This window comes from Mauremys mutica, chromosome 1, assembly GCF_020497125.1.
Source record: "Mauremys mutica isolate MM-2020 ecotype Southern chromosome 1, ASM2049712v1, whole genome shotgun sequence".
NCBI lineage: Eukaryota > Metazoa > Chordata > Testudines > Geoemydidae > Mauremys > Mauremys mutica.
In genome coordinates this window covers 149,233,804-149,246,201 of record NC_059072.1, presented here as the reverse complement: position 1 = coordinate 149,246,201, position 12,398 = coordinate 149,233,804, and the positions used below count along the sequence as shown (strand labels likewise).

The 12,398-nt window shown below is 44.8% G+C and overlaps 1 protein-coding gene across 1 annotated transcript; it reads left to right on the top strand.

Moving 5' to 3' along the window:
• Nucleotides 1-6,589: 6,589 nt before the first annotated feature.
• LOC123356290 (trypsin I-P38-like) lies at nucleotides 6,590-12,019 on the top strand. Its single transcript, XM_044999426.1, has 5 exons — nucleotides 6,590-6,629; nucleotides 7,078-7,243; nucleotides 8,953-9,206; nucleotides 10,635-10,771; nucleotides 11,870-12,019. The coding sequence occupies exons 1-5, from the start codon at nucleotides 6,590-6,592 to the stop codon at nucleotides 12,017-12,019; spliced, it is 747 nt and encodes a 248-aa protein (XP_044855361.1).
• Nucleotides 12,020-12,398: the final 379 nt, after the last annotated feature.

Here is a 12,398-nt window from a genome sequence, read left to right as displayed (position 1 = left end):
GCGAGGCGCGGGACCAGCGGAAGTCCGAGCAAGGGGACGGACAGGACTCCCCGGGACTGCCTGGCGCAGAGTGCTCCGAGGGACAGGAGGAACCGGAACCGGTGGAAGAGCTGGAGCTGCCAGCCGCGGTCTATCCAGCCGAACCTGAGGTGCGTGTAGCCGAGCTCCTGCCAGCGTTCCCCTGCTAGAGGGGAACGCTATAGACTCCTGCCGGCGCTCCCCTGCCTGAGGGGCGCGCTGCTAACTCCTGCCAGCGTTACCCTGCTAGAGGGGTACGCTATAAACTCCTGCCGGCGCTCCCCTGCCAGAGGGGCACGCCGCGGACCCCATCCAGCCAGAGACAGGGGACCTCACCCTCGCCGCCGGCGGCGGTAGCCCAGGCCTCAGGCTTACAATCTCCTATGTTTTTGCCTCTTGCCATGAGCATGACTGCCTTACTTTTGGCACCCAGAAGTCTATCTCACACTTAAGCTCCAGAGCAATTCACAAACTACTGGAAGACCATGCAGGGCCCTGTCCAGTAGCTGTGCTACTCCACACAAAAGGTCCAGAGTAGCTGGTGTTGCCCACCTTTCAACTTTTGTTTCAGTGGTTAGAGCATTCACCTGGGTTGTAGAAGACCCATGTTCAATTCCTCCCTCTCTGGCAGAAGGGGAGAATGTATATGAACAGGGGTTTCCAACCTCTCCGGTGTTTGATCTAACCACTGGGCTATAGGATATTTGGTCGTGGGGCTCCCTCAGTTTCTCCCATTAAAGCTGTTGCACTGTGGATAAATTATGAAAGAGTTATTGGAGCAGAAGGCTTTGAACCAGGGTCAACCACTGTGTCGTTGCACTCTATATGATTTTATGAAAATATGCTAATATAACTGGAATATGCTTTATACAACAGGTCTCTTGTAAGGTATCATTACAAAGCTTATAATCTATGGAGTGTGATCATCCTATTTGTATAACTATACCACTCTTGTATCTGAAACTAGAAATATGAACTATAACTCTGAGGGCCTATTGTAATTATGCAAAGTGTGGGCCATTAATGGTGGTTTGTAATCTTGATGACTTCCATTAACCAGGACAATTGACTGCAGATGGCTCTGTTTTACCTGTAAGTCTTCCTGTATACATGTGTGCTGGCAAGTGGGTAATGAAGTCTTACAGTGACATGTGATCATGTCACCTGAACTGGAATCCATCTTTAACCTAGTGCTTTTCCATTGAGAAAGGGGGTGGGAACCCAGAAGGACAAAGGTTTCCCGCCTTATGCAAAAGATATATAAATGGGTGGAACAGAACAAAGGAGGAGCCATCATGAGGAATTTCCTAGTTACCACCTGAGCTGGAACAAGGGGTGTATCAGGGGAAAGGATTGTGTCCAGACTAGGAAGGCATCCAGTCTATGAAAGAAACATATTGAACCATCTTTCAGGGTGAGATATTATCTGTACTCAATTGTATTTCTGTATTAAGCTTAGATTTGCATGTTTTATTTTATTTTGCTTGGTAACTCACTTTGTTCTGTCTGTTACTACTTGGAACCACTTAAATCCTACTTTCTGTATTTAATAAAATAACTTTTTACTTATTAATTAACCCAGAGTATGTGTTAATACTTGGGTGGGCAAACAGCTGTGCATATCTCTCTATTAGTGTTACAGAGGGTGAAAAATTCATGAGTTTACCCTGTATAAGCTTTATACAGGGTAAAATGGATTTATTTGGGTTTACACCCTATAGGGAGTTCTCTTAGCTGCTTTCAGTCAAGTCTGCAGCTTTGGAGCAAGTAATTCAGACCCTGGGTCTATGCTGGAGCAGACTGGCATGTCTGGGTCAGCAAGACAAGGTGCTGGGGTCCTGAGCTGACAGGGGCAGAAGTAGTCTTGGCACATCCGTTGGCAGCTCCCAAGGGAGTTACTGTGATTCAGCCCGTCACACCCACATCTTGGGTGAGGGCTCTAATCACAAGGCTATTGAGTCATTCTCAAGCCCCCCCCTCCACATTAGTCTTTAATTTTGCCTCTGGTTTTAGTCTTTGAATCTAGTTATGCTTTGACCTCACAACGTATTTCTCTCTCTCTCTCTCTCTCTCTTGTGCTCTCTAATCCATTATTGTTGGATGTCTCTCATGGGCAGGGCAGGTTTTTGAATGAGTTGCTGATCTCCTCACAGCACCGTGTGCTCATTGGCAGCAAAGAAGTAGTTGGCTGAATCCTGGGTTCTCAGATCCACAATGCTCATGGAAGAGATCCTGGTATTAGAATCATAGAATCATAGAATCTCAGGGTTGGAAGGGACCTCAGGAGGTCATCTAGTCCAACCCCCTGCTCAAAGCAGGACCAAACCCAACTAAATCATCCCAGCCAGGGCTTTGTCAAGCCTGACCTTAAAAACCTCTAAGGAAGGAGATTCCACTACCTCCCTAGGTAACCCATTCCAGTTCTTCACCACCCTACTAGTGAAAAAGTTTTTCCTAATATCCAACCTAAACCTCCCCCTCTGCAACTTGAGACCATTACTCAAAGACCTCGCTGTGAGCAGGATCTAGTGACTGGAAATCATAGACTCCTAGAATATTAGGGTTGTAAGGGACAGCTGAGGGTCATCTAGTCCAACCCCCTGATTGCCCCTGCAAGCATTGGCATGCAAAACCCAGGGTTGTAAGTTCAATCCTTGAGGGGGCCATTCAGGGATCTGGGGCAAAAATCTGTCTGGGGATTGGTCCTGATTTGAGGAGGGGGTTGGACTAGATGATCTCCTGAGGTCCCTTCCAACCCTTATTCTATTATTCTAAAGCAAAACCAATCCCCAACTAAATCATCCCAGCCAGGTCTTTGTCAACCTGACCTTAAAAACCTCTCAGGAAGGAGATTCCACCACCTCCCTAGGTAACCCATTCCAGTGCTTCACCACCCTCCTAGTGAAAAAGTTTTTCCTAATATCCAACCTTGACCTCCCCCACTGCAACTTGAGACCATTACTCCTTGTTCTGTCATCTGCTACCACTGAGAACAGTCTAGATCCATCCTCTTTGGAACCCCCTTTCAGGTAGTTGAAAGCAGCTATCAAATCCCCCCTCATTCTTCTCTTCTGCAGACTAAACAAGCCCCAGTTCCCTCAACCTCTCCTCATAAGTCATGTGCTCCAGCCTCCTAATCATTTTCTTTGCCCTCCACTTGTCTCTTTCCAATTTTTCCACATCCTTCTTGTAATGTGGGGCCCAAAACTGGACACAGTACTCCAGATGTGGCCTCACCAATGTTGAATAGAGGGCAATTATCATGTCCCTGGATCTGCTGGCAATGCCCCTACTTATATAGCCCAAAATGCTGTTAGCCTTCTTGGCAACAAGGGGGGCACACAGTTGACTCATATCCAGCTTCTCGTCCACTGTAACCCCTAAGTCCTTTTCTGCAGAACTGCTGCCTAACCATTCGGTTCCTAGTCTGTAGTAGTGCATAGGATTCTTCCTTCCTAAGTGTGGGACTCTGCACTTGTCCTTGTTGAACCTCATCAGATTTCTTTTGGCCCAATCCTCTAATTTGTCTAGGTCCCTCTGTATCCTATCCCTACCCTCCAGCATATCTACCACTCCTCCCAATTTAGTGTCATTTGCAAACTTGCTGAGGGTGCAGTCCACAGCATCCTCTAGATCATTAATAAAGATGTTGAACAAAACTGGCCCCAGGACTGACCCTTGGGGCACTCTGCTTGATACCGGCTGACAACTAGACATGGAACCATTGATCACTACCCGTTGAGCCCGACGATCTAGCCAGCTTTCTATCCACTTTCTAGTCCATTCATCCAGCCCATACTTCTTTAACTTGCTGGCAAACTTGGGTGCATTATACTCCTCCTCTTAAGTAGCATCGGACCCATGCACACTTCAGACTATTAACCTTGGACCTTCTCCTTGGAGCTGCTTGTACCAATACATGTAAGTATAGCTGGTTTCATTCTGGACAAATATAGTGTCAATTTCCTGATTCGGATCTCAGTGGGAGACCAAACAGTTGATTGAAGAAGCACAGTCTCGAAATGAGGAAAGTTAGAACCCAGGCCAGAAGGAAGAAAAGTGATTACTTGAGCATTTATAAAGATACTCTAAGGACTTATCAAGGCAGACTGATCTGAAGGGATATTTGTTTGAATCCAAACCAGTATAAGATAAGACCTCAGCCACAAGGAGCAAAACTTATCCCAAGTAAAAGAAGTTGAACCTACACCAAGGGTGAGTTTGATCTAATGTACAATGGTCCAAAAATAGCTTCCTGCTTCCCAGTTCCCCCAACACTTTTTCTACTGGAGCAGTTCTTTAGTGCAGGTACTCAGGAGACACCTGATACAAAATAAGAGCCTCACTGAAACAGAGCAGTTTTCCATCTTGTCCAGCATCCTGTTCCTGTGCCAATGCCTCTTGTTCCAGGGGGGAGGAAATAAAGCCTCTCAAATGGATCAAATTGGACAATATTATACTTTCCTTTCCCAACTCCCTCAGCACCTGCCTTGGCTGGTGATGAGCATAGACCTTGCAGCATGAGATTGGATGCCCCGGTAACTTTACTGTCCATACAACCCTTTTCTTTTTTTTAAAAAACCCTCTCATCCTTTTCTGTTTGTTTTGATTTAAAAAGTGCCCAAAAGGAACCCCATGCAGAGGTACAAATTTACAACCTTACACAATTAATCCCAAACATAGGATGAGCTCATCTTGGACAATAAAGTTGTGCTCCTAACTCGCTTTAGGGGCTTATGAATATTCAACTCTAAACTTCCCTCCCTCCCAAATACCTTCCCCAGACCAGATCTCTCAGCCCTGACCAGAAGACCAAGAGTAAAGCAGAACTTTCAGTGTCCTATGAAAACTTAACAGTGTGGCCAGGTATACAACCACCTGGGATTATCCTGAGCCAACAATCACCTGGGATTATCCTGAGCCAACAACCACCTGCTGTCATCCCATGGAAGTCAGGCGCTAACTCAGTATAGTTGCCAGCTGCATGAACAAACATTTTAATCTCTGGTAGCCTGTGTCCTTGCAGAAAGGAGTGCTCACTTCAGCCAGGGATTTGGGGGTGTTGTTATTATTATCTATACACCCTACTAAATCAACTTAAACACATGCTGAGAGTCAAGTGATGCACTGACCAAGATTTTCAAAAATGGTCTCAAGGGTTAACCTTTCAAATCCATACTTAGGCATCTAGAATAGTGACCTGTTTTCAAAAGTGCAGCAGCTCCCACTGATACCAATGGGACTACTCATAAAGTAAGATATTACTCAAAGGGTATTAAGGTGGCAGCACTGGGCCCTTAGCAATGTGTTTCAAGAATACATTGCAACTGATTGCTCCACAGGTTAATTATTTTAAAAATATCTTTTATCAACATAAAAGGCATTGCCTTCAGTTTCCCTTCTAGCTGAGTGGTGGACCTGACTGCCTACTTCCCTACTCATTCATTAATTTATAACTGTCATTGTTATATTGGGAGTTCTATATTTTTATTGGAATGTTACATTTCTATAGAACATGCTAAAAAATAATCTTAAAAATCCAAACTGAGATGCAGTACTTGGCTAGATTGACGAGTCTGGGGAGATTTATTAGAGTGAAGAATTGTCTCCCAAGTGAAGTTGTGAAAGCCCCAAAACTTGGGTTTTTAGAAGCAGGAAAATCACCACCACAGGGATAGTATATTAGAGTAGAACCTCAGAGTTACGAACAATTTGGGAATGGAGCTTGTTCATAACTCTGAAATGTTCGTAACTCTGAACAGAATGTTATGGTTCTTTCAAAAGTTTACAACTAAACATTGATTTAATACAGCTTTAAAACTTTACTATGCAGAAGGAAAATACTGCTTTTAACCATATTAATTTAAATTAAACAAGCACAAAAACAGTTACCTTACCTTGTCATATTTAAAAAAAAAAATCCCTTTTTTTAGTAGCTTACATTTAACACAGTACTGTATAGTATTTGCTTTTTTATTGGTCTCTGCTGCCTTATTGCGTACTTCTGGTTCCAAATGAGGTGTGTGGTTGACCAGTCAGTTTGTAACTCTGGTGTTCGTAACTCTGAAGTTCTACTATATAAAAATAAACCTGCATTGGCCAGGAAGAGGACATGGATAGGAGACAACCTAATAAAAGATCTTCTCCAACTCTGATTTGTAGGATCTTTTAACTACTGGAAAGAAAATGTACATTCTAGAAAGGCAGATGAATCTCAAAAGGTTTTGAGCTTTGATTTTATTCCAGGTTTTGTTTGTTTGTTACCCAGATCTAAGAAAAATTGTCCAAAGCTCCCATTTAATTTTTAAATTGTAGGCTGACTCTTTTAATAATTTAAAAAATAGATGTGCAAAAAATGAAAGTTTATGATTAACTCTGGGGTTTGGGTTTTTTTGTAAATTGTTTGCTACCTGTGCCTGATAAATGCCTAAAGTTGGGTTTTCAAACTTTCCATTGTGTATTTTCCTTTGGTGAAATCCTTGGGCTGGAGATAAGGCCAGTTCAGGAGGATAAATACCCAGCAATTCCCTCCTCCAGTTTACAGAGTTGTGTTGGAATCCATAGGTAGACCATGAAATACATCCTGGTTGTAGCCTTTCTGGGAGCGGCTGGTAAGTTCATTTTTCATTGTACTTTACAGTGAAGTTTAGATGTGATGAAAAGTGCCAGATTGCATAGTGCTGGAGGGTGAAGTCCTATTTTAACCCCCAAATTGTCAAGGCAACACTAGTGCAATCTACCTTGACCTCCAAACATGCACAAACCCTGACCGCCCTGCTGAGACTATCAGCCATGGGCTAATTATCATAGTGTTTGATTATAATATGGATACATGGGCACTAGAAGCGGGACTGATTCAGTCCCACAGCCTGATTTAATAGAGCAACCACCAAAGAGCCATCAGGTGTGGAGACCTTTCGGCCACCACTAGTTTGAGCTTGAAGCAGAGTCAGTGTTCTAAAAGTGAGAGGCTTCAGATCCCATTCCCAATCCCCTCATCCAGACTGGCTCCATGATCCCCATAATGGATATTAATTTATATCTTCCTCTTTCACCCAGTTGCCTTCCCCATCGATGATGCTGATGATGACAAGATCGTGGGAGGCTATACCTGTTCAAAGAATTCTTTGCCCTACCAGGCATCCCTGAACATCGGGGACCATTTCTGCGGAGGTGCCCTCATTAACAGCAGATGGGTTGTCTCAGCTGCTCACTGCTACGAACCGTGAGTAGAAAATATTTGTGCTACTAAACTACTGCTTCCTCTCCAGCCCTAATGCCCCTGTTGGCTCTGAGAGTGTCACATCTGATTAACTAAGCATAGGTCGTGGAGACTGTCAAGGAATGCCTGAGTCCTTCAAGAGGTGGGGAGAGGCTCTGGTTTCTGCGTCAGTACTGACTGCAGTGCTCCAGCAGCCTGGCATTAGAGGAGGATACTGTGCTGCATGAGGTGATGATTCAGTACTGGGTGACCCTTTTTTCTGAATTAGTACTGAATCTAATGCCCTAGCATGAGGCACCTGTCCTGGTGACCATTGGTGGGTATGTCTGCACTTTGAGCTGGAGGTGTGATTCCCAACTCAAGAAGACATATATGCTGAACATAAAGTGTAGCTGTAGCAGTGTGAGTGGTAGGAAGGGTTAGCCACTCCCAAGCACTTACTCATCCAAGCCCATAGGAGCATACTTGGGGCTGCTAGTCCCTCCCACCACTGGCACTGCCATGGCTTCACTCTGACTTTTGGCATTGCTACCACAATAATGTCTCCCTGAGCTTGGAATCACCCCTCCAGATCAACATGCCCTACAGGGGTCTAGCAGTTTCTGGAATTCTCTTTTTTTTCCTTAGGGAGGAAACTGGCTTTGTGGGAGTGGGATCATGAAGCAAAGTTGCAAAAAGTGGAATGATAGACTAACAATCAATGAATGAATAGCAGAGCAGAGCAAAACGGGCATCTCTCCACCATCATACACATTGTTGGGATGCCAAAGCACTTTGCCTGGTGACAATGCAGTGGTCATGCAGGGACTATGTTTCACAGTTATTTTCTAAGAACTCACTTGTAGCCTTGTTAGAGACTGTTTTATTGACTGTTGGGATGCGGGAATGGTTTGATGGGGACACCAGGGTTTTCCCAGACTATTTCTGTAAATCACCTTGATATCTTCAATTTGCAATATGCCAGGTTATCAGACATCTCCACTGTGGGGCAGGTCTTCAAACAGTGCAATACCCACTGCTTCTTCAGTGCTGCCTTGTAGGGCCATCATTGGGAACCCACCAAAGAGGAGTAGGTAGGAGCTCAATGTACTGTCTCCTTTAAAGCACAGACCTTCTTGCCACTCAGCTCCCTTTTCCCCCGAGAAAGAATAGTAGTTTTCACTTCTACAGCACCTTCGCCTGAGAAGCTCAAGGCCCTTGGATTAAGCCTCAAAACTTGTGAGGTAGGAATTATTATCAATTTTTAGAAATAGAAAAAAATAAAGCACAGAGAGATATCTATATAACTGACCAGAATTTTCAAATGTTGATATTTTTCAAAGAATAAAAGAACCAATTTTTAACAATTTTTGTGGATATTTGTCCCCCGTGTTGACCATCTCTAGTTCTGTGACATGTGCAGAGAGGTGTAGGCCAATCAGAATATCACCCAGGTCTCCTCTCCCCGCTCCCCATGTCATGCTTCAGCCAAAGCAGTGCTCCCAGGACTTCCCTGCACTGTGGATTGGGTATGAATCTAAATCCTGGTGTGCGAATTCAAAGCCAGAGAGCTACCCACTGAACTAGAGCAACAGAGACCTTAGTGCTGTTGTTGATGGCAACTGTAGTTGTGGTAATATCCATAGTGATGGTGAGGGTTATTACGATAATGATGATGAATAATGATGGTGACCTTGCTGGTGAGGATGCTGTAATTCCTTCCTTTTTTTCAGCTCTATCCAGGTGAGGCTTGGAGAACACAACCTGGCAGTCAGTGAAGGCACTGAGCAGTTCATTAGTTCAACCAAAGTCATACGTCACCCCAGCTACAGCTCCCAGACGCTGAACAATGACATCATGCTCATCAAACTCGCCAGTGCAGCAACCCTCAACTCCTACGTCAACACAATTGCCCTGCCAACCAGCTGTGTGACCACTGGCACCCAGTGCCTGATCTCTGGCTGGGGCAACACCCTCGGCAGTGGCAGTGAGTGCTCTGTGGGAGTGTAGAGCTTCTCTAGGACCCTGGAGACCTTTATTGACCCAGTGGTGGGCCCCAGGGAAGAGAGTATGGGGAAGGGCGAGCACTTGTAGGGGAGGTGGTTTGAAGAGAGAACCCATGTGGGAGATCATGGCTCAAAGGGAAAAGTCTGTGGAGAGCAGGGGTCCTTTATCTGATTTGAATACGTTCTCTTCTAATATCCTTGATTTTCTCTTGTTCTTTATTATTGGCATGGGGCAGGCTGAAGCACCAAAGACATTTCTCTATGATATTCAGGAGGAAACCCTCCATCACCATTATATGGGACATTCAATGGGCCAGTTCCTGAGAGTTGCTTTGCCACCCCAAGCACGGCAGTCAGGCAGCCTTTGGCGGCATGCCTGCGGGCGGTCCACAGTAATGCAGATTTGGTGGCGTTTCTGTGGGTGATCAGCTGGTCCCACGGCTTTGGCGTATCCGCCGCCGAATTGCTGACGAAACCACGGGACCGGTGGACCTCACGGTGACTGGCAAGCCTCCCCCCCATGGCTTGCCGCCCCAGGCACATGCTTGCTGCGCTGATGCCTGGAGCAGCCCCTGGTTGCTGAGTATCCCACAGTTCCCCCTGAGATCAATGAACTCAATGGGTTATCCACACCTCTAAGATGGCAAAATATTTTAGTGCAAATTTAAGATTATTACATTAGAACTCCTGCACTAGCCTAGGGAGCAGGAAGAGGGATGGACAGAATGAGCCAAATCCACTTGGGGTATCTGGCTACTTATCCATAGGCTACACTATGACTCCACAAAGGACTCCAGTGCAGAAGCTGGCGCAGAGTGATCCAACCGGTCTTTTCCATTCACTGGTTTCCTCTGATCTTTGGGCCATCTTAATTATCACTTCAAAAAGTTTTTTTCCTCCTGCTGATGATAGCTCATCTCAATTGATTAGACTTTTCCTGTCGTTATGCATACTTCCACCTTTTCATGTTCTCTGTATGTATAAATATCTCCTGTCTGTATGTTCCATTCTATGCATCCGAAGAAGTGAGCTGTAGCTCACGAAAGCTCATGCTAAAATAAATTTGTTAGTCTTTAAGGTGCCACAAGTACTCCTGTTCTTTCTGATCTTTGTGCTACTCTTTTCTTAGTCCAATTGGCTGTCAATTTTCTGGAATCCAGAGAGTTTAACCTGTGCAATGGATCAGTCTGAACAAATCCCCTTTTGTGGATTCTGATCCCTCTGGAGGAAGGCAGTCCCTATGCTACGATAACGATTCTGTGGGAAAGCTGGGAGCTGCTGGAGAAAAAGAGAAGGGGATAGAAATGCTGCTTAGAGATAGGGCGCTGTTCCAGTTACTGAAAGATGAGCTGTAATTTCACAATGAATTCAAGGATTTCCATTATTCATTTGCCTCCTCTTTCTTGTAGCTAACTACCCTGACCTCCTGCAGTGCCTAAAAGCTCCTGTCCTGTCCTCCAGCCAGTGCAGCAGTGCCTATCGAGAAGAAATCACTAGCAACATGATCTGTATCGGATACATGGAGGGGGGCAAAGATTCCTGCCAGGTAAAACAGCTCCCCCACACCTCTCACTTGTCTCTACCCTCCACCACCACTCAACCCTCTGCAAAATAGGCATCACACATGGTTAGTTATTGCCTGAAGGACTGAAATCTGTTGGCGGCTGATATGTTGCTCACTCTTGGTCTATTTCCTAGTTGGAAACTTGTCCTCGCCTCATAACTCACCATTTTCGGTGGTGCTTCTTGGCCCCGTTCTTGGCAGTATCAGCAGAGGCCAAGGGCTGATATTTCTTTAGTTAGTTAGACTAAAGTTTTCAATATTAGTCATGGATTTTGAATGCCTCCATTTTTTGATGCCAGACTTGAGACTCCTTGGCCCTGGATTTCAGAGGTGGTGAACACCTGCTTCTCCAACTTAAGACTTTAAAAGATGCAGGTGCTTAGCATATGTTAAAATCAGTATCAAGGTGTCTTGAGGTGGGTCCCCAAAGTGGAGATATCCAAAATCAATCGCCACTTTAGAAAAGATGGCTCTGCGGATTGTTCTGAGGGATGTATCATCATGTACATTCAAGCCAAACAGAACACATGAATGGACTGATCCTCACAACTGATGGGACACTGAAGCACAGGATGATTCGATAGCCCAGTTTTCAGCTCAACTTGTCTTAAGGTCAATGGGAGCTTGCAAATCAGTATGTGGATGACTTGGAAAGTTCCTGGCAGAACCATGAGCACAACTCACTTCTCCTGAATCCCAGCCAAGTACTTAGAACCAGCAGATTGTCCTTTGTCTCTAACCCATGAAAAACTAATTCCCTTTTGACACTTAGATACGGTGTCTCCAGGCCACAGCACATTAACATGAGACAGGGTGGACTTGTGTGAGGCTGTCTGTGCCATACTTCCTCTCTGAAGAAAGAGAACATTCCCATCCTGTGGGCTTTTCATCTAGCACCTTTCACTTAAAATGTGATATCAAGGCTGACATGAGATCAGCACTCTCAAATTGCCTCTCTCATTACTAGACTTTCCCATAAGCCACCAAAAGGACTTAGTATCTCTGCTGCTTTGTCAAAAAGGCAGAATCTCCTCTTGATTGTAATGCCTGCTAAATACCATTTCACAATCTTTGTTGCAGGAAGATTCCGGTGGCCCAGTAGTCTGCAATGGGGTACTGCAGGGGATTGTCTCCTGGGGAACTGGTTGTGCACTGAAAGGCTACCCCGGGGTCTACACTAAAGTGTGCAACTATGTCTCCTGGATACAAAATACCATAGCTGCCAACTGAGATGCTCTCATGCCATGTGACCAGTACTATCTTCCACACCCCATTTCCTCAGCCATATATTAGACTTTCCAACTCTACGGAATAAAGACAGTTTGATACAACACTGTGTTTGTGTAAATGTTCTTTGGTTGTTTCTCTGCTTACGTATACTGCATGGTAACAAGTAACCTTACTGAAAACAAAAGTCATCACATATTTTTGTAGTACCTTCCAGAAGGAAGGATCTCAAAACACTTTACAGTCTGTAATTCTAGTATTCACTCAGCCAGTATTGAAGTGCAACCACTTCTGGAGAGGAATGAAGAAGCAGTTTAACAGTGCTCAGTCAGATTAATGCCGCACAACTGTTTAAGAGAAAAGCTGAAGAAGAAAACTTTAT